The sequence below is a fragment of the Callithrix jacchus genome, chromosome X, assembly GCF_049354715.1.
Source record: "Callithrix jacchus isolate 240 chromosome X, calJac240_pri, whole genome shotgun sequence".
Taxonomy (NCBI): domain Eukaryota; kingdom Metazoa; phylum Chordata; class Mammalia; order Primates; family Cebidae; genus Callithrix; species Callithrix jacchus.
This window is the reverse complement of record NC_133524.1, coordinates 96,697,809-96,723,989: the sequence shown is the minus strand read 5'-3', so window position 1 is coordinate 96,723,989 and position 26,181 is coordinate 96,697,809. Positions and strand designations below refer to the sequence as shown.

Genomic DNA, 26,181 nt, shown 5'->3' with positions numbered 1-26,181 from the left:
GCTGCTGTTGATGCCTTTCCTTATGCTGTCTGGGATAGTGGGTGGGGAGGTGAGAGGGGAGGGAATGACTAACTAGAAATTGTGGGCAGAAGAGAACAGAATTTTAGGAAGCTGTCAACATGACATACCTCGTCCTAGTTTCTCCTCTAGGAAAATTTATAGTACATAGAAATTGATGCTGTTTTAAATTAATCAACTGAATGTTAAACTACACAAGGGCAAGGTCTATTTAAAAAAAATTCTCAATCCTTAACACAATGGTGGACACAAAGCCAGCACTTGTTGATTTCTCAAGGGAAGTGGTTGAGTTTTGTGTAATGAGGTCATATTGGAAAATTGTTGAACTGCTCTACAAGTCTGTTTCCACATCTGCAAAGTGTCTTTACCTCCCAGGGATATTGTAAAAATTAAATAAGATGATGACTTTAATAATGACACTTTATAGTTTTTTGCTATTTCCTCCATTTTCATTCTTTGATGTTCTCTTCTCTAGGCATTGTAACCTAAGTAAGGAGATCAGATATGCAGTCAGAAGAAGTTCGATTGAATTTACTAATTTTAAAATTAAGCTTTTCTTTATAAGAGAACCTCTTCAGGCAGCTGGTCAAACTAGTTGGGTGGAATGGTATCCCTATGATATGCAAAGAAAGCCAAACTAGAAGATGACCCACTTTTCTGCAGCCAGGGCAAAGAAAAGGGGCAAGAGGGAGGAGGGGGAGGAGGAGAGAAAGAGAGGCTGGAGTTATTTGAAGGCTAATCTCTTTTGAGCTTAAAGCAAACATTAAAACACACACACACACACACACACATCTCAGACTAGGGCACAGTAGCTTATACCTGTAATCTCAGCACTTTGGGTGGCCAAGGGAGAAGGATTGCTTGACACCAGGAGTTCAAGACCAGCTTGGACAACAGAGACCCCTACTCAGGAGGCTGAGGTGATAGGATTGCTTGAGCCCTGGAGTTTGAGGATACAGTGACCCATGTCTGCACCATTGCACTCCCGTCTGGGTGACAGAATGACACATTGTCTCTAAAACAACAAAATAAAACAAACACATCTCAGAAAGCTCCTTAAACCTGTCCCAGTTACAGTCCCTTGTATACTGGTATCTTGGTTCTTACCATTAATTTACCTTTCAGGACAAAACCTTTCACCCCACCCTTATCAATCTTGGACAGCAAGAATTGGCTTCACATACTGGTTTGATTTGAAAGTAAGATTTCTTCCATTTTGGTCTTCTTTTATTGCCATTCATCACGATTTTAGTGGCGTGGGTGAAATTTTAAAGACAAAAAAATCTCTACCAATTTTGATTCTGGCCTCAGTGGCCCAAGGAGCTGTTTTGGCCTAGAGAGCTGCCATGGGCAGCACAGCACCATAGTGTTTCTCAGTAGCAGTTGGATAAAAAATACCGAGGACGGTCACTAGATGTCCCTCTTGTGTCTCTAAAGAGACTGAGGAGGCGGGGCTCCCTTCAGGATTGAAGTAAAGGGAAGCTAAACCGAGAGAACTTTCTTGTTTTTATTATCTACATGCAGAACGATTTTATTCAGTTAGTTAATAAATTCCTGATCATGAAAGCGTTTTGGACTACTCATTTAGTCAACGGCATTGTTGGAGTGTAATGATCAAGTGTGTCTATTAGGAAAAAAGGAATTCTGAGGGCAAAGGCTGTTTTTAGGATTATCTGTAGAAATAGACTGGGGGATGGAAGAGCTATTTTGTGTGTGGGGGTGGGGAATGCTGTGTAACTGTCACTTTGAGCTTAAGAGTGGGGAGGAGATAATAGGAAAGAAGGAAAGCATAGGCACACATCCCTGCCTCCCTCCGCACCTGGCTTGTGTAAAAGTGGTTTGGTGGCTGGAAGTACTTGGGTGCTCTCCTTGGAAAAGAGGGGTGCCTGGAGTGTGAATAGCGAGGAGGGAGCAGGGAACATGGTGGCATCGCCTTAGCAAAGAGCGTTTGTCTTTGCAAATGCAGAACATGTCTTTACAATGTGATTGCAATTACGAAGGTAATGACTTTGTACATGAATTGAATTCTCCTATTTATCTTTAAAAGACAGCAGAATATAGACATTCTATTAGCACTCCCTAAGGTAAGAGGTCTGCAGTCTTATCTTGTGTGCATCTTTTCAGATGCTACGACAATGTTAATCATTTTACCTGAATAATTCTTCCATTTCTTGTTACCTGGGGGATTGTTAATGGCCGAGACTACTTCTCAGACTCTTTGCTCCCGCTCAATCAAGCCGTGGAGGCGCCAGTTTACTTTTATTGATCAGTGGGTTCCTGACAGCCTTCGCCACAAGGAAGCAGCATCATCCTTTTTTAACTTAAAGGGGGAACGGATCGCCTTAAAGTTTACAGCTAAAAGCCTCTAAGCATAGCATGCAAACATTTTAGTATGCTGCTAATTGTTCTGTTTAAATAGTCCAAGCAATATTTTAGAAAGCTGCCAAACACCGAGTTCACATCCCGTGATCAGATAGTAAACCTTTTTAGGCCTTTTTAATTAGACCAAGATGCACTTCATTCCCACACTCTGACATCAAAGGTAAATAATTGTGATAAATCAAATAAAACCCTTCCTTTCTCGGAGCCCGCGAGGTGCACCCACCGCTGCCTGCCATGTTGTCATTCTCTACTACTTGCCCATTTCTCCAACGGGTGTCTGGAGAAAACCGGGCGGGCCACCGGGCTCCCTTGAGCCACTACTGTGATGTCCACCCGCAGCTCTAAATGACCAAAATTAAATGATACTCATTGCAGAAGCATCGGGTTTCTCCCTGCTGTTCTGGGCCGAATCACATCCTAACATGAAACAGTCAAACGACCCCCACGCGGAAAGCGGATCAGGCTCCCTTCGCTCTCCCTTTGGCCTCGGCTGCACATTCAGGGGATCGCACCCTCACTCGCGAAATAATTCCTTTCTGTAGGAGGCACCTGCCTTTTCCCTCTCCCACCGCCAAGGTAAAGGCTGCTAAAGTAGCTCCTCTTGGAAGGAAAAATATTTTAAAAAGCAGCTGGGTTCTCTCCGCAAGAAGATGGCAGTTTTGAGAAAACCCATTATGTGTCCAAATGCCGGTTTCCTTTTCTTGTTTAACGTTTTTTAAAGGGCAAAAGTGACTCTATTGTTAAGCCCACAGGCTCGAGCCAATGTCGCTCGGCTAATTATGAGTTTGCTTATCCGACTCCCAAATATCCGAGACGACTCACTCAGAAGACATTTTTAGTCTTCCAAGAATTGTGAATTCAGAAGCAGCTTCCCCACCTTCTACGAGAAGAAAAAAAAAAAGAAACTTGTTTAACGGCGGTGTTTTTGAGTCTTTACCGCTGGCTACGTTAATTAAAAGCCTCAGAGCCTGGTTGGGGAGGAATGCCCCTCTGCCCCCAGGGAGCCTTCAGTCCAGAAGGCAGGATGAGCTTGATGTCAGCCCTGGCCACGTCGGCCTCCCGCTTCCCAGTATTGGCACATGCAGCATCCACTACCACCGCCGAAGTGAAGCTGACGGCCCTCAGGGACCCAGACCCCGCGGGAAGGCTGGGGCGCCCCGCACACCGGCGCCGGCTCCCAGCTGTCGGCGACCTAAGCGGACACGTATGACGCGCCCGCCCCACAGCTCCTGCCCGGCTTGAAGCTCTGCTGGCTTGGCGCGGAGCGGCGCAGCGGCGCCCGCTCCGCCGGCTCTTCTCAAACGTAGTTTATTTATAGGGAGCTAAATTCTCCAACAGGGTAGGGTGAGGGGCAACAGGGTGGGGTGAGGGGCAATTAAATGTGTTCAGCCCCCTCCTCGGGCCACATATCCCATTTGATCAACAAGCAACAGACAAGAGCGAACCGAACCAGAGGCCCTGCTGGAAGTGCGGCGGGCAGAGAGTAGTGCGGCGTCTGCCCAGGGTGGAAGGATGGGGGTGACGGTCCGGGACGGGGTGGGGGGGGGGGATGGCGGCCGTGGCTCTAGCCTGAAGTGAAGACGCACCGGCCAAGAGCTGGATGAATGATCACCTCAGGGGCGCTTTCTCCTTCCCGTTCTTCCTTCCACTACCGGAGAATGAGAAGATAACCAAAACAAATTTTTAGGGTGAAGCGACAAGGAGAAAGAGAGGGATATATATCTGAGAATATATATATATATAAAATTCAAGATATGAAGATATGTAAGGGAGCTAAACATGGCAAGAGAATCATATCATCCTCATTTTTCCTGAAATCTCTGCAAACATGAGAGGCGCACAGTTCCCGGTGAGGCTCAGCCGCAGCGCTAGCACACCGCCTCCCTGCTCATTACTGCCCTATTGCTCCGGCCTGGCCTGCCCGTCCGTCCTCCCTAGAATCCCACCAGGGATCCACCGGCCAGGGTACCACTGGGTCCCGCCGGTGTGTAAGTTTCCGCTTGGCTCCACCCCCCGCCACCCCCCCCCGCCCCTTGGCCCCGCCCCAAGACTGGAGCCCGCTGGGCGGCGCGCTGATTGGCCAGCGCCTGGCGTAGCCGGGCTCGGCAGCTCCGGCTCTCTCTGGCTTTCTCCAGACTCCGCGGCCAGTAGTTTGCGGCATCGGGAGGAGCTGCAGCAGCAGTAGCGTCGGCGGCTGGCGCAGCGGGGCGACGGACGAGCGGGCACAGACGGCAGCACCGCTCCTGTGCACCATGCCCGGCTTGCCCGGGAGGCACTGGCACCCGCATCCCTAGCCGGGCGCTGGCCCTGGGCGCGTTGCGCTCCGCTGCATTCCGGCTGAGAGGATTCATCCGAAATCCTAAACCTCCTACCCCATACCCATTGCCTCCTGCTTGCTCATACTCGACACTCACACTCCCCACACCACACACTCTTTCTCTCTCTCACACATTCACACACAGTCCGAGACAGACAAGAGAAAGCGAGACAGACCTCCCGAGTGCGCCAGCGCCCGGAAGGGAGAGAGCCCAACGCAGCGCGGCCAGCGCCTCTTCGGGAAGATGAAATCAAGACGCTCTAGCAAGTAAACTTTGGCAGCGACAAAATCATCGATTGTGGCAGCTGTTGAGGCGGACCCCAACGACATGCAACTGAGCTAGGAGGGCTTCCTCCCGCGGCGGCGGCGGTGGCGGCGGCGGTCCTTGGAGCGACACCCCAGCCCAAACGGAGAGCAGAGAAGCACCCGGTACCCACAGCGGCGGCCCCGCCTCTCCTGGCCGGTACTGTTGTTGCCTCCCCTTCCTTCCCTCTTCCCCATTCCCCGCCACTCCGGGCCACTGGAAGGAGCGGGGCTTTGATTTTCTTGGACAAATTGCCATCTCCCCGTTTCCACAAACTTGATGTGTAGGGTCGGGCTGCGTTGTTAACTTTGATTTCCGAGATGCAAACGCCCGCAGCCCTTTAACTGCTCTGTGGGGGGAACTCCACTCCCACCTCGTATCCCGGACAGACGCGCCCCCAAGCCCTCCAGAGCCAGCCATAGCTCGAGAGAGCGCGCTTAAGCCCTGGCAGTATCTCTCCCCTCCCCCTTTCTCTGCTGGCCCCGGGACCGCCATCCCGCTCAGCCCTATACCCGGGTGCCCGCGGAGCTTGCCAGTAACTGACTCCAGCCTGTGACACCCCCTTTCTCCCAAACAGGCCTCGAAGGGGCCAGTGTGGCACCCCCAGATCCCAGAGGGCGCCTTCCAGGCGGGTACTCTCTCCGCAGTGAACCGGGAGCGCTGGGGGGAGGTCTTTGCGCATGCCAGGTGCACAGACAGCGAGATCGCCAGCCTCAGTGCCGGTGCGCAGCGGCGTGCGGGGCAGTGCCTGAAAGGCTGCGCCTCCTCCGCCCTCTCTGCCTTCGCCTCAAGTACTGTCCGGACTCAGTGGCGCATCGTCCAGGCATCGTAGACGCCGCCCGACCCGCAGCCCTGCGCGGCTGCAGCCAATTGCGCCCTGCTAACTTTGAAGGGGGAAAACTGAGTAGCCGGGCTGGAGGGAGGGGGCTCGGGGCCGCGCGGCGCTCCCTTGGCCCCACGGAGCCCCCGGGGCCCCCGCGAGCCCCCGCCGCGTCCGCTGCAACCTCAGCATTGGAGCCGCCACGGGTTTCCCCCGCGCGCCGCCGGGCCGCCCTGGGCGGGACTCCTCCCGCGGCCTCCGGGGCCACGGGGCGCGCGCAACAGGCGGCCCGAGCCGGCGGGAAGCTGGAGCGCCGACGGCGTCGGCCTCGGAGGGGTGTGGAGAGGCGAGGCCAGGCAGAGCCCCGCGCAGCCATGGAGTCGCTCCTGCTGCCGGTGCTGCTGCTGCTGGCCGTACTGTGGACGCAGGCAGCCGCCCTCATTAACCTCAAGTACTCGGTGGAAGAGGAGCAGCGTGCCGGGACGGTGATTGCCAACGTGGCCAAGGACGCGCGGGATGCGGGCTTCGCGCTGGACCCCCGGCAGGCCTCAGCCTTTCGCGTGGTGTCCAACTCGGCTCCACACCTAGTGGACATCAACCCCAGCTCTGGCCTCCTGGTCACCAAGCAGAAGATTGACCGTGACCTGCTGTGCCGCCAGAGCCCTAAGTGCATCATCTCACTCGAGGTCATGTCCAGCTCAATGGAAATCTGCGTGATTAAGGTAGAGATCAAGGACCTGAACGACAATGCGCCCAGTTTCCCGGCAGCACAGATCGAGCTGGAGATCTCGGAGGCAGCCAGCCCTGGGACACGCATCCCGCTGGACAGCGCCTATGATCCGGACTCTGGAAGCTTTGGCGTGCAGACTTACGAGCTCACTCCCAATGAGATGTTCGGCCTGGAGATCAAGACGCGTGGCGACGGCTCGCGCTTTGCCGAACTGGTAGTGGAAAAGAGCCTGGACCGCGAGACGCAGTCGCACTACAGCTTTCGCATCACTGCGCTAGACGGTGGCGACCCGCCACGCCTGGGCACCGTTGGCCTCAACATCAAGGTGACCGACTCCAATGACAACAACCCGGTGTTTGGCGAGTCCACCTACACGGTGAGCGTGCCAGAAAACTCCCCTCCCAACACACCCGTCATCCGCCTCAACGCCAGCGATCCAGACGAGGGCACCAACGGCCAGGTGGTCTATTCCTTCTATGGCTACGTCAACGACCGCACGCGCGAGCTCTTTCAGATTGACCCGCACAGTGGCCTGGTCACTGTCACTGGCGCTTTAGACTATGAAGAGGGCCACGTGTATGAACTGGACGTGCAGGCCAAGGACTTAGGGCCCAATTCCATCCCGGCTCACTGCAAGGTCACTGTCAGCGTGCTGGACACCAATGACAATCCACCGGTCATCAACCTGCTGTCAGTCAACAGCGAGCTTGTGGAGGTCAGCGAGAGCGCCCCCCCGGGCTACGTGATCGCCTTGGTGCGGGTGTCTGATCGCGACTCGGGCCTCAATGGACGTGTACAGTGCCGTTTGCTGGGCAATGTGCCCTTTCGACTGCAGGAATATGAGAGCTTCTCCACTATTCTAGTGGACGGACGGCTGGACCGCGAGCAGCACGACCAATACAACCTCACAATTCAGGCACGCGACGGCGGCGTGCCCATGCTGCAGAGTGCCAAGTCCTTTACCGTGCTCATCACTGATGAAAATGACAACCACCCGCACTTTTCTAAGCCCTACTACCAGGTCATTGTGCAGGAGAACAACACACCTGGCGCCTATCTGCTCTCTGTGTCTGCTCGCGACCCCGACCTGGGTCTCAACGGCAGTGTCTCCTACCAGATCGTGCCGTCGCAGGTGCGGGACATGCCTGTCTTCACCTATGTCTCCATCAACCCCAACTCAGGCGACATCTACGCGCTGCGATCCTTTAACCACGAGCAGACCAAGGCGTTTGAATTCAAGGTGCTGGCCAAGGACGGCGGCCTCCCCTCACTGCAAAGCAACGCGACGGTGCGGGTCATCATCCTCGACGTCAACGACAACACCCCGGTCATCACAGCCCCACCTCTGATTAACGGCACTGCCGAGGTCTACATACCCCGCAACTCTGGCATAGGCTACCTGGTGACTGTTGTCAAGGCAGACGACTACGATGAGGGCGAAAATGGCCGAGTCACCTACGACATGACCGAGGGCGACCGCGGCTTCTTTGAAATAGACCAGATCAATGGCGAAGTCAGAACCACCCGCACCTTTGGGGATAGCTCCAAGTCCTCCTATGAGCTTATCGTGGTGGCCCACGACCACGGCAAGACATCTCTCTCTGCCTCTGCTCTTGTCCTAATCTACTTGTCCCCTGCTCTCGATGCCCAAGAGTCAATGGGCTCTGTGAACTTGTCCTTGATTTTCATTATTGCCCTGGGCTCCATTGCGGGCATCCTCTTTGTAACTATGATCTTCGTGGCAATCAAGTGCAAGCGAGACAACAAAGAGATCCGGACCTACAACTGCAGGTAAAGCCAAATTTTCTTTCTTTGTCTTGGATTGAATAAGGTGTGCTTATCTGTGTCTCTGTGTGAAAATCCCGGTGCTTCTGTTTCCTACTTAAATGCATGCAGCATACTTGCAGTGCTTCTTTCTGTAGGGCGAAAAGTTTGTGACAGTCCAAGTTGATCAATTCTTTTGATCTGACAATTTGCTGGAAGACAATCATTTAGTGTTTGAATGGATTCTGTCACCTAATGATGAGCAATTATCATTTTAAAGTTTTCACAGCTGTCTCCATGAAGGTTTGAAGTTATGGCAGGAAAAACGGGGGGGGGAGAGAGAGAGAGAGAGAGGATTGTTCATATTTTCAGGAAAACCACCTTAACTTGGTGTCCAGGGCACAGTGTTTTTGAGACAGGTACTGAAAAAAGAGGGAGTGTTGGCAGCTACCCTGTCTTGTTGCAGTGATGAACTCTGGAGAGAGACTTGGAGTGGGAGTGTCAGATGGGAAAGGGAGATTAGGGGGAGGAGAGAACGGGAGTGTGTGGAGATGCAGGTGATTAGTGGTTTTTAGTTTATTCTTGGCATGAGTTTTATCTAGTCCCCAAACATCTGGCTATATAAAGTGAAATTCTATCAGGCATCTGTATGTTTTCAAATATCTGGTTGGTTGGTAGTGTGGAGACCAAACATCCCAATGAAGAGCAAGACTTCGCATCCAGATGTTTCAGTAAAAATAGCAATATTCTAGAGTTGATGCTTTCCTCTAACGGGAGACTGTGTTGTGGCATTAAGATCTGGTTGCTACCAGTGGATGTCACTATGGGCTATTGTGTTACAGTTTCTCTTGAAGTGTGTGCAGGATCTCTCTCTCTCTCTCTCTCTCTCTCTCTCTCTCTGTGTGTGTGTGTGTGTGTGAGTGAGAGAGAGAGAGAGAGAGAGAGAGAGAGAGAGACAGAAAGGGGGGGAGGGAGGGAGGGAGGGAGAGAAGGGGGAGGAGAAGGGAGAAAAGAAATGTGGAAACATAGTATTTTTTTTTTTAAAAAAAGACTTCCTGATAAACACATTAGAAGGTCTCGCTGAAGCCCTTTCTTACATTTGGATAGAGCACAGAAGTCTAAGCATTCCTAGAATCCTAAAATCCAATTTAGGATGATACATGTCATTTTTTTTTCCAGCAGTGTCTTATCGAAACAGTTGAAAAAGTTGTTTCTTTAGTTTGCTGAAAATGAATGATGCTGTTATTTATAACCAAGGTGTGTGTCTGCTTTCAACACACCTACACATCAGTGTGCTTTTGTGCCATTTGTGCTTGCATGTTAATCAGTCAAAATATGTTCCTGTAGGTTCAGTTTGTATTTGACACCTTCTGAAATGCACACTTCTGTGAATCAAAGCCCCCTGAATATGTAACAGCCATGCAATTATTGTTTCCCTTTTACTATTCTCTGCGTTACACAAGTTAGTAGACAAATGCTAACCACACATGAATATCAATCAGGTGCCATAAAAGAGCAGCTGCAATGCCTCATAAATGCTTTAATCCTGTTACTAGTGAAATGGCCATGACTTTTCTTTCCTTCAGCACCAAGTCATTTCAGATGGGAGAAATGTAAATTAATATTGCTCTTACCTTTCAAACCTGTGAACTGCTAGTGGAGATTTTTATAGGAGAAAAATGTGGAGTCAATAAAATTTTATTTATATGGAGATAATTATGGAGGGGGCTCTTTTTAAGCCATTTTCTCAGCATAAAGTAAACGCATAAGATCCTTTCCTTGATGAAAAAAAAAAAAACCCAGCTTGAAATAAAGATATTGAAGACTTTGCCACTTCTTGGTGATGTATGCCTAAAAGTGAGAGCCCTTTCTGAGAAGTTGCCAAGGAGGTGATTAAACAGGAGGAGAGCATTTGAATATTGAAAGAAAAGAGTAAAATCTCAGTGCTCTCCAACTCCACCCAAATGTGTATTTTGTGAAGTGCTCTGTTTCCTGTGATGGTTTGGGATTAATGAAGTACAGTATAATTAAATAATTGGTCAATACAGAAAGGGCTGCACAATGAATGCTTCAGCTGAATTATTTGATGAGGCATTGCCAAACTTACCCATCATGGGTAAACAAAATGATTAAAATTTCCCATTGATTCTGTAAACAGATTACAATAGAAAATCAACCTTAGTCCTGGGGTTCTGAGGATTTTATCTGCTCCCAAACCCCAATAGTACCAGCTTCCCACCACTGCAAATCTCCCCCAGCAGAGTGAAGGGCTGAGGGGAACCCAATTGCTTAGCTCTAGGTAGGTCCTGGGGACAGAGCAAGAATTTGCCTCTGTAGATGTGCAGTCTCCCTATCTGCTCAGACTTTTTAGAAACCCAAAGTTCAGGAGCGTGTCTTTTCATGTGATTAGGCAGAGGTTTCTTTTTCTCAGCCTCTGCACAACCTCTTCATGAAATGCATTCATTTATGAGACTTGCGAGATGATCTGCAATTGCTGCTTGAATTGGGCTCCCTTTTTGTATTCAGACTATTAGCTTTGTCGAGTGAGAATAAGGCACAGTCTTTTCCCTAGTAAAGATCAACCTGTGTTATTTATTAACCCTATTGTTCTGCTGATTATTGCCCAGAAATAAAATTTCCTAAAATTTAGCTGAATTATTATGTGCAAAGTAATAAATCACCTTGAGAATCTGGCTACATTTAAATGTATTTTTTTTTGACAAGTCTCTTAATGCTTGGTGTCTTTGGTGCACGTGGCTGGGTCTGTGTCAGTGTTAATTAAATTGAGCTCTTTATGTTCCAGTTGCAGCACAGCTGCTTGTAGGTACACCTGAATGGAGAAGGATGCTGAATGCACTAACCTTTAAATTCCTTTGCAGTAATTGTTTAACCATCACTTGTCTCCTCGGCTGTTTTATAAAAGGACAAAACAGCAAGTGTCTGCATTGCATCTCGGTTTCTCCCATTAGCGAGGAGCAAGACAAAAAGACAGAGGAGAAAGTGAGCCTAAGGGGAAAGAGGTAAAAAGGCATTTCCCCTCATTTAAATGGGCTTGGCTATTAGTTTTTTCTAGGAGAGGAGGGGGGTGGGAGAGTAAAAGGAAGCCGGGCTAGGGCAGGGAGGAGGGTGTGGAGGAGATGTGAAAGAATGGGGTCCGATCTCCTACCCCAGTCCAAAACTGATCAAGTGTGTCATAGAGGGAGCTGATTGAGGGCATGTGCCACATAGCAAATGCCTGGAGGAACTGGTGAAGCGGGAGTATTTTTTATTTTCCTCTATCTTCTCTTTGGTGAGTTGCTTTGTATTTCACCTAGGAGTTCCTTTCTGTTCCAGGGAGGCTCCAGATTTGAGCATTTTCATGCTTTCTCTCCCATAGGCTCAACTTTTCCTGTCCCCCACCCATGCTCCCAGGCCACTCACAATGAAAAATTCCAAATCCAAAGCATAGAAACTTTTTTAGGGGGGTTGGTGGGAGGTTACTACATTTAATACAAAAAGTTTATGGCCCTCAGCTTGTTTTCCCATGTAAAAAGCACAGGGAGAAACCCGATGATGTAATGCGCCAGAATAAGGAGCTGGAGCAGAGATGGGGTGCAACCCTCTGGGGTGCTTAATGTTTATTAATCAGTGCATGGTTTGGAAAGGTGTTAGCGATTCATGCTGCCTTTTCTGTCACATAGAATCGCTGAGTACTCCTATGGGCATCAAAAGAAATCAAGCAAGAAGAAAAAAATCAGTAAGAATGACATCCGTCTGGTACCCCGGGATGTGGAGGAGACAGACAAGATGAACGTTGTCAGTTGCTCTTCCCTGACCTCGTCCCTCAACTATTTTGACTACCACCAGCAGACACTGCCCCTGGGCTGCCGCCGCTCTGAGAGCACTTTCATGAATGTGGAGAACCAGAATACCCGTGCTAACCACATCTACCATCACTCTTTCAACAGCCAGGGGCCCCAGCAGCCTGACCTGATTATCAACGGTGTGCCTCTGCCTGAGGTGAGTGCAACTAAGTGGCTCTATGAGGTTCTCCCAGACCTCCTTGTTTGCTCCACCTGTTGCAAATATAGCATGCTTGACAACCAGCTGTACTAGTATGCCAGTAAAGTGGCTTAGAAAGAGTCATCAAGTAGTGCTGAAAATGGATGAAACCCTCTAATGCCCTGGGACCAATTTTCCAGTGTGAGAGTGATTCAGCCTCCTAAAGCCCCCATTTGCTTTTTCTTTTGTCACATAACTGTTCTCTAGCATCTTGGTGAGAATATGGATGGGCTGGTTAAAGGGAGGCAAAGCAAAAATTAAAAAGCCACTTTGCTATTTGTTAGCAGTTCTAGTGGCAACATTTGATGGTTGAAGAGATTGAAACGGTCATTATTGCTGAAAATTTAAGAATTAGCTGGCTGGTTGCAGTGGCTCATAATCCCAGTATTTTGGGAGGTCGAGGCAGGAGAATTCCTTGATCCCAGAATTCCAGACCAGCTTGCCAGCCTGCGCAATATAACAAAAAATAAGAGTAAGAATTATCTGTGCATTTGAGTTAGCTCTGTTTCTCTTCACTGGGAATGAATGTTTTTAAGTAGAAATATTTTTTTAAACATTTAATGTTATGTGGTCAGATGTTTGCTGGCTATTGAAATATTTTAGGGCAGTAGAGTGGTATGTGGATGATGGCTGGTGGGTGGTTGGGTGGAAGGCTATAAATAATATTTCTTAAGTTGATTCTGTTTTTCCATGAATTGCTTAAGTCCCTCTTTGGTTGGAAATGTGATGTACTCAAAGGCATATGTCCTCTTCCAAGCTGCCAGTGAAAAGAATACTGCACACTTGGAGAGCACTTTCACATCTTTCAGAGCACTTTCCCAAACATTGTTTTGTTTGATCCTCACAATCAGGTATCTTGATAGGTTGCCCTTCAGTAGATGATGAAACAGAGGTCCAGAGATGCTAAGGGACTTACTCAGTCTTACAAAGCTGTTCATCAAGGGAGGGAGGACCATACTGAAGGACTCTATACTCCCTGGCAAGTATGGTTTCAGTGACACCTTCCTGCCTTAAAAATAATTCAGCCTGACATACCCAGGCTGTGATGCATACATAAAATGGCCTCATTGTATTTCTGTCAATTTTGTAGCACAAGGGGTCTTAGGACTGCTTACATTGATTACTTCTTCTAGTTCCTGAACAATAATTCCCATCAGAATTAATGGGGCCAAACAACAGTGCTTTTGATGAGTAACTCATGGTATTCTGCCAACAACAAAAGCATCAATATTTTCAATTTATAACTCTATAAATAAGGATTTATTGAAAGTCCAGTATTGTGCTAGGTAAATGCAGTTATAATTATTAATGTTAGTGAATACTACTAAGTCTTAACTGTAGACTACTTGGAAGAGTACTTGTGGATCACCAATAGTTCAGTAACAGAAAGTGAAAGGTAGTGCTATGTAGTGGAATCAGATTGATCATCATTTTGAATCTAGGGATCACTGCTTGCTGTGGAACTTAAGACTCTGTTTCTTTAACTACAAAATGGGAACACCTGTCATGCAAAGTTGTTCCAAGGTATATGGCTCATGTAATATCGAAGGTCCAACTCATTGGTGTTCCTAAAATAATAGACCTCTTCACTAGACAATTGGAGAATCACTGTTACAATGGCTTGCACAACTGAGTGTGTCTCCCTAGGCACTTGTAACCAAAGAGGAATTTAGGCTGCTTCTATATAGATAAGTCCTACAAAGTGTTATGGCCATACTATTCATATTGATCATTTTAACGATAGAGGTGAAAGATGCCAAGTTGTTTATAAGTAGCAGTGCTGTTACTTTTGGAGATGGACAAAAGGGTTGAATCCTGGGGACTTGGTGATCACTTAGGCATTCAATTCAAGACATTAGAGAAATGTGAGTTCTGGTGTCTATGAAATAGATGGAAAGGACAGAAAATATATGACTATATCTACTTGGTTTACCTAAGACTTAGTATCCTTTCTGGAATTCTTCCGTGGGCAGAATGAAACAAAATCTTGCTTTGATTATGTAGAAAAGCCATTTAATGTCTCAGTTTTGATCCTGTCTCTGACTCACAAAGCCAGATGCTTTTCCTTGGTTAACAAAATTACACAGTTTTGGTGTGTACAGCGGGTCAGGGCCAAGAGAGTGTGTTGTGTGAGGTTGTGTGTATTTCTAATATGCAGTCCTGCCTGGAGAGTTCAACTGGCAAACACATTCAGAAAGGAGAGAGGGCCACTTACTGCTGAATACAGACCAGGCCATTTTACCTGAATCAGTCACAATGTCTTGCATAGGGAAAATGACACTTCTCCTTTTCTTTTTTATACCAAAGGCCACTGGACTCAGTGGAATACTTACCAGTGAAATCTATAGAAGAGCAGGGATGATTGATTTGTTCATTCAACAGATATTTGTTGAGTGCCTACTCTTTGTAAGGCACTGCTCTAGGCTCTGTCGTTAGAGAGATGAAAAAGACAAGAAATGCACATTCTAATGGGTAAGACAATCAAGTAAATAGGTGATTTGCAATACAGAATAATAAATGCTAATATAGGGTGCAATGGGACATTCTCTATTGCTAGGATAATAACATGTTGATATATTTCCTAAATTATCTTTATATTCTACTAATAAATTAATCCATCCAAGTAAGCAACATTTATTAAGCAATTATAGCATAGCATGGTAAGTGCTATGATGTGGTAAATATAAGATTTTATAGAAATTTCTCTATTAAATCATATTATGTTACTTACTTTGTTCTTTATTTCATTAAACCATTCTTTCATTTGTTCATTAATTTATCCCATTAGCATTTATTATACATTTAGAATGTGCCATATACTGTACTACTTCCTGGGGAACAAAAGCAATAAAACACTTGATTCTTGACCCTAGGGAACTTACGGAAAGACATACAACTAACAGGTAATTTCAATTCCGAATAACATTCTTTTCCTGAGCACATGTTACATTCTTACTCTCCAGGTTGGGACAAAAGGCCACTACATAGTAACTTCCTCTGTTGGGTTACCTGTGTCAAACCCATTCCCTTTATGAACTGTAGATCCAGTTACAGGGCTTACTCTCAAAGGCATTATACATGAGTCCACTCAGACCTGTTGCATGCTAGCTGTACTCTATCACACTTTGAAATTTATCACCATGGCATTAGGTTAAGTCAGTAAGCATTGTTGGAGTATCCACTATGTGCTCAGCTATGTGGCAGGGACCATGGAGATTCCAAATAAGTTTAAGATGTAACTTCTGCCCTCAGAGAGTCAACAGTCTAGTTGGGGAGCTAAGATCACCCACAGTGATTTCACTGGCAAGCAATACAAGATAGTTTCTAATCACTTGTTACTTTGTAGACTCCTAAGAACTCCTTTTCCCTCCTTTCATGGCAGTCCTACATTTTATGTAGATTTGCTATTGAACCCTCAAAATTTAGGGCTGAATGGAAGATAGCTCTTGTTTCAGTGTCCAAATGTACCCACATCTGAATGTTGTTGCCTCTAGAAGCTAAAGGAAGTAAGACTTTGAATGAAGTTAGGTAGGCAAGGTAAAGGGAATGGAACACTAGTTGAGAATTGGAACTCAATTTACAGTATTGCAGAGATAATCTTGTGTACAATCGTATATCATTATTTACTTGTCCTCTGATTTTGGCTGGGAAATCAGTTATATGGATTTTGTGGTTTTGTACGCAAATTTGAGGGGCAAAGTGGAGGATGCCTTTGCTGTTTATAGAAGACTTTTGTAGAATTAGTGATGTCAGGTATCTTTTACATATTTTAAACTGAAAGGAGAGGTTTGCATTCCTTCGTATTCTGGTTTACTTTACTTATAGACTTAGGGTATATGTGAATGAATTAGAGGGTGTGTGTGTGTGTGTGTGTGTGTGTGTGTGTGTATGGGGGAATAGAAAAGAGTGAAGAGAGGGGAAAGGAGATTGAAAAAGAAAGAAAATAGAGAAGTAAGGTAGTAGGTTTGTCAGTTTGCTAAGATCTTTCTAAAAATAGTCCAAGTTTATTGAGAGGCTCCTAACTAAGGCAAATAATTTTTCTTCCAGCCTTATGGAAGGGAGACATGCCTACTGGTGCCTCTGGATGCTGGAAAGTGTTATTCCTTTGTACAGTAGAATTTCTGCATTGCCATTTTTGTCACCTGGGCAAAAAAATGAAGACACAACTCAAAAGCAACTCATTGCTTCAACTGGAAATGGAGACTTGGGCAAGGCTTCTTCCTGCCTCCAGAAGGGAGGCAGGAAGAAATGGCCCAAACACCCAGTCTCTTTTGTGCAGTATTTTTCAATTTTAGTTTTCTTATGTTGAATACTTCTGAGCTGACAGCTCTAACAGACTGATAGTAGGCAAAAACTTACAGAATTTCAGTCACAGGTACCTAGGGATTTAAATTTTGGTTTCAATCTCAATCTTCAATACTATTTGCTACCTTTCATCGGCAAACTATAGTTTCTTTGTTATGAAACATATAAGGAGTGTCTGTGCATGCTCTGCTATAGTCACTCATACAACAGTCTTCATAAGTAGCAATGTAGTAGCCGTGGAAGAGTTTGCAGAACAAGAGTGTATGTGGCAGCCAAATTGAATGCTTCCAATTATCATACAGAAAGTCTGAATTCATGGTCATCTTAGTGGAAATAATGAAAATAAAGCATCAGTTAGGCTTTGAAAAAAATAGCCCAGTACACTTTAGTTCCTAAAACAGAGTTTTAAAGTTAGAGATTTGCAGTGACTTGAATGAAATTCTGGGCTAAAGTCCATCACAAACCTATCAGGTCGATTCAGAAAGCGCTAAAAAATAATAGGTATAATAAGGCTCCTTTGGATAGTATGAAAATGACACAAAGCATCACCTCTAATTAAAACAAACCAACAAACCCTTTAGTGTGCCTCTTATTTGTTTGTTTCCTTATTATAGTGGTGTCTTGGAATAATTTAAGTCCTATCCCTAATGGTCAAAAGTAACCTTGCAGGAGAAAGCAATGAAAAACAATGCAGCCCCCATCTTTTTAAGCATTCTCATTTCAGTTTTCTTCTAAAATCAAGGGTTCCATGTCTACCAGCAGTCGGTCTAGGACCACCCATTGCCTACATTGTATCTTATTGGCACATTTCATCTCTAGCGGAGACAGCCAATTTCCCAGTGGGGATCGGCTTGCAAGGTGTGTTCCAGAATAAACTGTTCCTCTGTTGTCTCCATGCAACTACCACAGAACTGCAGAACAGAGTTAGTTTACATTAGTATCTGCTAATTTATTATTATCATTCCTTATTGGCAATTAACTGGTTACCTTAGAGATCACCTCTCTCCCTGTACACCTTCACTAAAGTTGAGCTCAGCCAGAGCTCTTGCTAATGATCCTGACATTTTTCTCCCTAAGGGACTGGAGGCAGGACATTTTCCAGAGAGGGCTCTAAGGCTTTGGAATTCCTCTTATCAGAGGACCACTTGTTTTGGGTCCAGGTGGCTCCACCTGGCTTTTTGCCTGACTGTCAGATTTACAAAGTGGGACAGATGAGCTGCAGTCCTCTCTCTCCCTAACCTTGCCTCAGTCTGTGCTGTGGCTTGGGCTTATTGTGCCCAGGGCTGAAGCTAAGGGCTTAGGGGATTGCTTGTTAGGAATTAGGGGACTAAGAAAGGATGAAGTCACCTCCTGGCAAAGCTGGAGTCTTTCAATTGTGGCTGTGCTGTGGTTCTTAGGCGTTTGCTTTTAGATTCAGATGTTGACCCCTCTGCCCGTGTACCTCAGCTTCCAGGATTTAGGGGACGCCAAGCTTGGTTGAATCGAGTGTCTCCGCTGTGGGTAAATAAAGCCATTTATACCAGAAGCCTGTGTGTGAGAGGTGGGAGGCTGGCTCTGAAACAGCCATTTTCCCCCACGGAGAAGAGGCTTGATTTCTTGTTGTGTGACTGGCTGGCCTTTGATGTGAGCCTCGTTTACTTCGAACAATTGAGAGGCTTGAAGTGAAAATCCCAGAGGATCAGTTGTTTGCAGAGGGAAATGCTCTTCAAGTTACATTTCCTATTTGACTGTTGTGTAGTTAGAGTGGTTTCTGTGTGGGCTGCACAGTGAGGTCACTCAGCTTCTAGTGGGTGTGCCCAGGCTTCTAGCACCTCCGTGTACCCGCCTGGGGAATGATGAAGAAAATTCCTGCCGCTGTGAGGGACAGCAACTCTGTCAACTCCGGAAGCCTGGACTCCTCTGCAGAAACCTTACTTGTTATCATTTGGCATATTGGTTAGCACCACACAGCTTCACAGCATTTTTAGAAGAGGTGTCAGAATGGACCAGTGTTTCCACTCTACAGTCATGAAAACGGAGTTATAGAAAAGGCAAATGACTTACTCAGGCACACGACGTTTGCGGCCAAACTAAGCCTCCATTTTGCTTCACAATAGTTCCTCTGGTGCGGCTTCCAAGCGTTTTCTGTCACATAATGAAAACCTTGACAGGGTTCTCCTGGAGGACCTGCCGGTATACTTTTGAAGGTAGTTGTGTTCCTGAAAGAGTGTTTGTTTTGTAAATTAGACCCCATGCTAATCACAGTAGTGGAATTCTGTATTTAAAGAAAGCCTGTGGTAGATCCTTTCATAAACGAGTCCTGATACAATGTGGATAATCAACTCCTAACTGATTGCTTTTGTAAGTCTGGATTTTCACATATCTTGTTTGCTTAAAATTAGATCCCTCAAACTGACAAGACTTACAAAACCTTTGAAAGGTGGGCCAATTTATTTTTCCCTTCATTGAAATCTGGCCCTTGAATCCTCACTGATTAGCCTTCCTGGTTGAATTTTACTTAAGTAAACAACTTGGAACTATGTAATATTTAAAATATAGTTTCCAGAAAAGATGGGTACATGCCATTGAAATTTAACAAGTATTAACATTTAATATTTGCTCCAGATCCTAAAAGAATGAAATGAAATATGACAGCTACCACCTTCCCATCTTGTTCTCTTCACTCTGAAAACCTGTGGCTCAAAGAACAGAACAGAAGCCCATCACGAATGTCTTTTTTTTTTTGTCTTCACCTCTAGAGCTTGTTCCTGAAAAGAGATGTTTACTGTCTCAGATTCTGAAAGCTCCCCAAGTCAGGAAGGATTTCCTGGATTGGGTAGAGCCTGGAAATTACTTTGCAAAATGAGAGGGCTCTCTTAGACATTCCTTTAAATTCAGTCTTTGGGGAGGGAGAAAAATCACTTTTCAGAACGGGGAAAAATGAGAGACAGACAAATTAGTAGACAGACATGTGTTAGGACCAGCTACCTCCAGAATTTTGAGCAGACCCTTTGGGACTGAAGCAGATGGGAAGCTTGGTGTCAAGTCTGTGTTCTCCTTGAGCTCAGTGTTCATGGATGGACTAGCACTGCGGTTTCTTATTTCTTTTCTTTTCTTTTCTTTCTTTCTTTCTTTCTTTCTTTCTTTCTTTCTTTCTTTCTTTCTTTCTTTCTCTCTCTCTCTCTCTCTCTCTCTCTCTCTCTTTCTTTCTTTCTTTCTTTCTTTTCTTTCTTTCTTCTTTCGAGATGCAGTCTCACTCTGTTACCCAGGCTGGAGTGCAGTAGTGCAATCTTGGCTCACTGCAGCATCCACCACCTGGGTTCAAACGATTCTCCTGCCTCAGCTCCGGAGTAGCTGGGATTACAGGCACCTGCCACCACTCCTGGCTAATTTTTTTGTATTTTTATTAGAGATGGGGTTTCACTGCGCTGGCCAGGCTGGTCTCAAACTCCTGACCTTAGATGATCCACCCATGTTGGCCCCCCCAAAGTGCTGGGATTACAGGCGTGAGCCACTTGCCCGGCTGCACCGCGGCTTCTTAATGTCAGATGCTTAAGCACTGCCTTGATGTGCATAGTCTTCTGATGCTCCATTAAATCTCTGAGTGCCAGGGTGGCCAGTTTTCAGTTTCTCCCACTGGGCCCCATCTGGCCGCTGTTCTGTGGCAAGCTGCTCTCCCTCACTGCCACCAGCACTGGCCTTGGCGGTCTCTGCTTTCTGGATTGTTTTTGCTCCCAATCTGATTTTCAGAGCATGAAGGGCACCTCTTCTCAGATTGTGTAGTTTGCTCTTCTGAGCAAAATGGATTCCCTGTGTAAGCTGACAGGAAGCAAAGTTAAATCCAAAGGCTAGATCCCTCTTTAGGGGAGAGAGAGATTAGGTCCTCAGGGACTCCTTCCTGACTCTTTGACATTCTGCTGGTTGTCTCTCTGAAAAAAAATGCTTATAAGCCTAGTCACAGCAGGGTGTGATCCCCTAAATGTGAGGCCATGGCACCCCAATTTTATATAGCTCAGGGATAGATCTCTCAGGGACTCTTTTTAATTGAGAACGCTGAGTAGGAAGCAGCCAAATATTCATTGCTGTGCATACAACCCAGCTTAAGAATACGTTATGTGCATATTTTCAATTTATTAGAAATTATTTTCTGATACTTGCTTTCTCTTTTTGTTTCTTTTGGGCACAATTCTGTATCAGTCTTTCCTCTTCTTTAATTCTCTTGGCTTCAGGAAGTCTGCTTTGGGCTGCCTATGTGTACAGGTCATTTGCTATAAAACCGTATCTTTTCTAAGTGAGAAGAATGGACAGGGAGACCCTGTCAAACTGCATTCAGCGGGATTGGCTTAACCTTTAAGAGGCTTTTTTATGACTAAAAATGTCTGTAATCTAGCATTCATATTTGAAACTTGACATGCTTGAGGGAGGCAGGGCTCTGGAGATACAGGGACAAGCAGAGGCATATGGCTACAGGTAATGGTGAATGGCTTCTTGGAAGACTGATTTTCTCCTCTGTGCTGCCAGGCACAGAGGCCGTGGTGAGGACATAGCCACACTGAACTCATAAGACTGGCATTGAATATGAGCTTGCTGTACTGATCATTTCTTTAATTAGTGCATTTACATTTTTTCAAGTATAGACTTTTGAGTGATGAAGTATGCTAATGGTAACATTTGTTCCTAAAAGCTTAGGGGAGAGAACACGATGGCATTAGTATTAAATAATGGTTTTTTCATAGTGAAGATATTGCCTGATTTTAAAATTGCAAAATAATTTTATGGTAGTTATGACTCTTTGGAAACAAATCTCAAGTACTACATATGAAACACCAATTTTCTGTGTGGCTTGTGTACTTACTAATGGCATGTATGTGCTTATACTTCTAAGTTATTCTTTGTAATTTTGCCTTTACTGGTAATTCTTTAGAAATAGAAAAAAGGTGTGCTTTGTTGCAGTAAAAAATATAATAGTTTCCTGAAATGGAAAGAATGCTAACCTGCCTTTACAAAAACTATGCATTGTGTAGTGGCCTGATGGAGCTAAAATCTTATAAAACTGGTAAGCTATAAATACCATGGCACTGGACATTTTGGAATGACATCTGGGGCTTGGTCTTTCCACATCTGATCATCAGGTACCTTCAAGAGGAGATCATGGAAGATGGAGAAAAATCCGTACCTGCAAAGGTTTGTGGCTGTGCATGGTGTCATATTTGGAAGCATGGGATCAAATAAATGTGTGTGATGTTTGCAATGCTTTGTTTTCCTCACTCTTTTAGCCTAGCAGACTCCATCGGGACAATTTTCTGTAGTGTGTGTGGATAAGCCCAAGTGACTATATCATCAAAGATAACCATGTAGAAATCTGCATTTCTGAGGTAGCAGGGGAGGTCACTAGCAAAACAGATGAAACAATTAAAAAGCTCATAAAAGAGAAGCTTTGGTTTATTGAAACCTGTTATCACTAGGGAAATCAGAATCCAAGACATAGAGAATTCTGAAAAATCCAAACAAATGCCAAACTACATCAAACCTGCAACGATATGTGAAGAGATTAGAGGATCTCCAAGTCTCTTTCAGCTCTGGGTGTAAATATATGACCCTTTGCAGCATTGGTTTGAAGGGCTTCATGTAGCTACCTGTATTAAAGTTTGAGTCCATGTAATGACAATGGTTGCTCTGTAGGTGGTATTGAGGGCAGAGGACTTAGCTATGGCAGGTGATACAATAGGTATGGCCCATTAGCTTTTAATAAGGGCAGTATATTCTGTGTATAATCTGAGGTGTGAGTGTGCGTGTCAAAACTCAGAACCTCTCTGTTCAAATATGTCTTCCTGTTCAATGTGAGTTATGCCATAAAGGCAGCAATAGGTATACTAACCTTGCTTCAGTTGGTCTGTACTTGTTCTAGGGATGAATAGTAGATGCATGCATCTTGCTTGGCAAATTAGACCTTTCAGGAGAGCACAAATTCACTTAAATATAAATTATGTTGCTTATCACTCTACCTAAAAATTTACAGAGCTGGAAGTCACCGAGATCTCCTTTTTAATTTGGGTATTCTTGAAAACTGTTTTGTATAGCATGATAAATTATCTAACCTTTTATACAGTTAAAGGCCAACATTATGGAAATAAGCAGCTTTTTATTCCATTCTAAGGTCAGTCTAACCAAATTATGCAACTTCTAATGCAATTGCTTGAAGCTTCCACTTTGAAAGTTTTTTCATTTTGATACTTTGCAACAGAGATAAGTATTGTAGCTACTATTCATGCTTAACAATATATTTCACTGATTGGCATTCTCTTTGCGGGATTTGTTGGCACAAGAGGCAGTCCACCATGGCTCTGCTCATTTTGCTGTTTGTTATAGATTATCAGAAAAGAGCCAGAATTCAATAAAAAATGTATTTTTGTTCTTACTGTTATTTTTAATTTCAGGCCATAGGAGGCTGACTGAGCCCTACAGAATCAATATATACTTGGCACTTGGGGTTTGACTTAAGAGCCAAAAATGAGGTAGATTTTCTTTTAAACTAGATTTGATTCCAGAATTATTAAACCCAATGCATGTTGGAGGCTGATGCACTGCATCCAGCAGAATTTTGGGCACCTTCTGTAGCGAAGCAATCTATTTCTTTCAGGGAGTCACTGCTACTTCAGGGGAAGGGACAGTTGGTGGGGATGCCCTTGGAAGCTCTGTTCTACCCTAGGCTCCCTAAAGAATAATTTTTAGGATCTCCTTGATGGTAGGATCAATTCTATACAATTTCTTTTGGACAGTGTCAGGTATTTATTAAATGTATTTTGTTATTGGATGCTATCTCTACAGTGGTTATAGTGCCCTGCTGTTAAAGAATATTCATTTATTCTTCATCAAACCTTGCCCTCTATGATGATTTGCCTCCAGACTTTAGTGAATGGACTTACTGTTTAGTAGTTAGGCTCTTTAAAAAAATTATTTTGGTTTGAAAATATCCACCCATTCATCCATCCATCAAATATCTATAGATCATCCTTTACTAACCAGCCCTATACTCAGCCCAGAGAGATACAGAGAAAGTATAAGTGGTAGCTCACCTTGTAATTTATATTGCCACTGAGGAGACAAGATGGAAGTTAAACACATTTTTTTTAATCATGAAGAAAGCAAGGATTGTTTACTAAATGGTACCATGTAATTTTGGAAAAATATGATTTGATTTCCCACTATATGACAAAAATGAATTCTACATTTATCAAAGGGTTAATATGAAAACTCAAATAATAAAATTATTAGAAGAAAATATAAATATCCAATCAATTTTGAAACTGAAGAGGACTTCAAGAGCATAAAGACAATGAAAATGAGCATAAAGAAAAATACCAGCAGCTGACTATATAAAATTTAAGAATGTCTGTATATCCACAAGTATCATAAACTAAATTAAAAAATAAACCATAAGCTGGGAAAATATTTTAAATTTATAGCACAATGAAACTGTATTTATTAATTTGTTTTTTAGCTTTATTGTGTGTGTAATTGACAAATAGAAATTGTGTATATTTAAGGGATACAACTTGATGTTTTGACTCTTGTATACATTATGAAATGATTGCCACCATCAACCTAATTAACATAGCCATCACCTTATATAGTTACCATTTTTTAAAATGGTGAGAAAACTTAAGATCTACTCTCTTAGAAAATTACAGGAATACAATACAGTATTGTTAATTTTAGTCACCATGCTGTACGTTTAATCTCTAGAACTTATCTTGTACAACTGAAACTTTGTATCCTTTGGCCAATATCTTCCTATTTCCCCTACCCACAAGCCCTGGCAACCACCATTCTGCTCTCTTTCTGTGAAGAACCTGTGTTTATTAATTGATTAATTAATGCTTCAATTATTTATAGAGTGCATACTACATGTTAGTCACTATTCAAGGTGCCAGGGATACAACAGTGAACAAAAATCTTTGTCTCCATTGAGTTTACATTTTTATGGGCAGATGGTGATATGAAGAAAAATAAAGAAGTATGAAACATATATGTTTTGTCAAAAATGAGGATTGCTCTACAAAAGTCAGGGAAGACATCTCAAATAAGAGAACATGTAAACAATATCCTTATATATAAAGAGCTCTTGTGAAACAACGAAAAGACAAATAGCTCAATATAAAAAATGTAAAATGAACACAAATGGGTAATTCATAAAGAAACCATATGAATGGCCAATAGATATATAAAAAATACTTCAGCCAGAGTAATCAAATAATAGCAATGAACTGCCATTAATTTTTAATTGCAAAAATGATGCATACTTACTACTAAAAAGTCAAGCAACATAGGAATGTATAAAACAAAAGTTAAAGTCTCCACAACTATTTCCTCACCAATCCATCACCTCAGGGGAATCACAATGATGATTTGATATGTAAAATGTCATTTTGTACTTATCAAATAAACAAAGATTAAAAAAATAATAGTGATGGCAAGGGTGGGGTTATGATACATTGCAGCATGGAGTATAATTTAAAATATTGATATAATCTTTCCAGGGGGCAATTTGGCAATATACATTAAAAGCCCTACGATATCTAATATTTCTACTTTTGGAATTAATCCTAAGGAAATAATTTTAGATTGGCATAGAAATTCATGTACAAGGGTGTCACTCTCGGTATAATTTATCTTGATAAAACCTCAGAAATATCCTAAATATCATCAATATGTTAATAGCTAAATGTATTATGATTTATACATATGCTAGAATACTGTGAAGCCAGTAGAATAATATTTTGAGAATATTTAATGACAGAAAAATACGGTATAATATACATTAATTGAAAAAATCAGAAAATAGAATAACACACATAGATCAATTCTAGTTGTTTAATATTTGCATATATTAATTATTCCAGTTGTTTAAATATATTAAAAAATGTATAATATATAAGACACTCCAATTGTGTATATAAATACGTGTATGTGTGTGTGTGTATATATATGTGTATATATGTATATAAATATTCATACACACACACATGCACATATGCACACACATAAGACTAGAAGGAAAATTACCAAAGGATTAACAGTTATCTCAGGTTGTAGAAAGTCAGGCAATTTTTACTTTTTAAATAGTATACTTTTTAATTTTCTAAATTTTCTACACTGGACATGTATGATTTTTGACATCAGAAATTCAATTACTTAAATTAACCGTGATATTATAAAGTAGGTATTAAGGGCCAAAGAGGTGGCATAGACAGTTTTTATCAGTTATGCTGAGGAAGGGCAGACCAAAATCTTCCTTATTTTCATTTTTCAATTAGATCATACCAATTTTTTTTTCTTAATTTTCTTATCTTGGAGGTCTCTCTCAGAAGGTAACAGGTATGAAGATTGACATGTAAAATAACTCTTTTCTTTACAGTTTACCTTTTAAATGTGAGAATAATGTTATGAACAATATTTTTTTCCTTTTTCATTCTTCTTGCCCGTAGATATAGTCTTGTAAAAGTAGATTTGTCTCACTA

The 26,181-nt window shown here is 43.8% G+C and overlaps 1 protein-coding gene across 4 annotated transcripts in view; it reads left to right on the top strand.

Moving 5' to 3' along the window:
- The first annotated feature begins 4,546 nt into the window (after nucleotides 1-4,546).
- PCDH19 (protocadherin 19) overlaps nucleotides 4,547-26,181 on the top strand; it is a 71,318-nt gene continuing 49,683 nt past the window's right edge. For 2 of the 4 annotated variants that reach the window (XM_078363738.1, XM_078363737.1), the window contains exons 1-4: nucleotides 4,547-5,180; nucleotides 5,599-8,362; nucleotides 11,215-11,355; nucleotides 12,016-12,334. In XM_078363738.1, coding sequence (XP_078219864.1) covers nucleotides 6,216-8,362; nucleotides 11,215-11,355; nucleotides 12,016-12,334 — 2,607 coding nt within the window. In that variant the 5' untranslated portion in view covers nucleotides 4,547-5,180; nucleotides 5,599-6,215. Of the gene's footprint in view, nucleotides 5,181-5,598; nucleotides 8,363-11,214; nucleotides 11,356-12,015; nucleotides 12,335-26,181 lie in introns of those variants that run through there. The other 2 variants (XM_078363736.1, XM_078363735.1) reach the window with 1 other exon arrangement.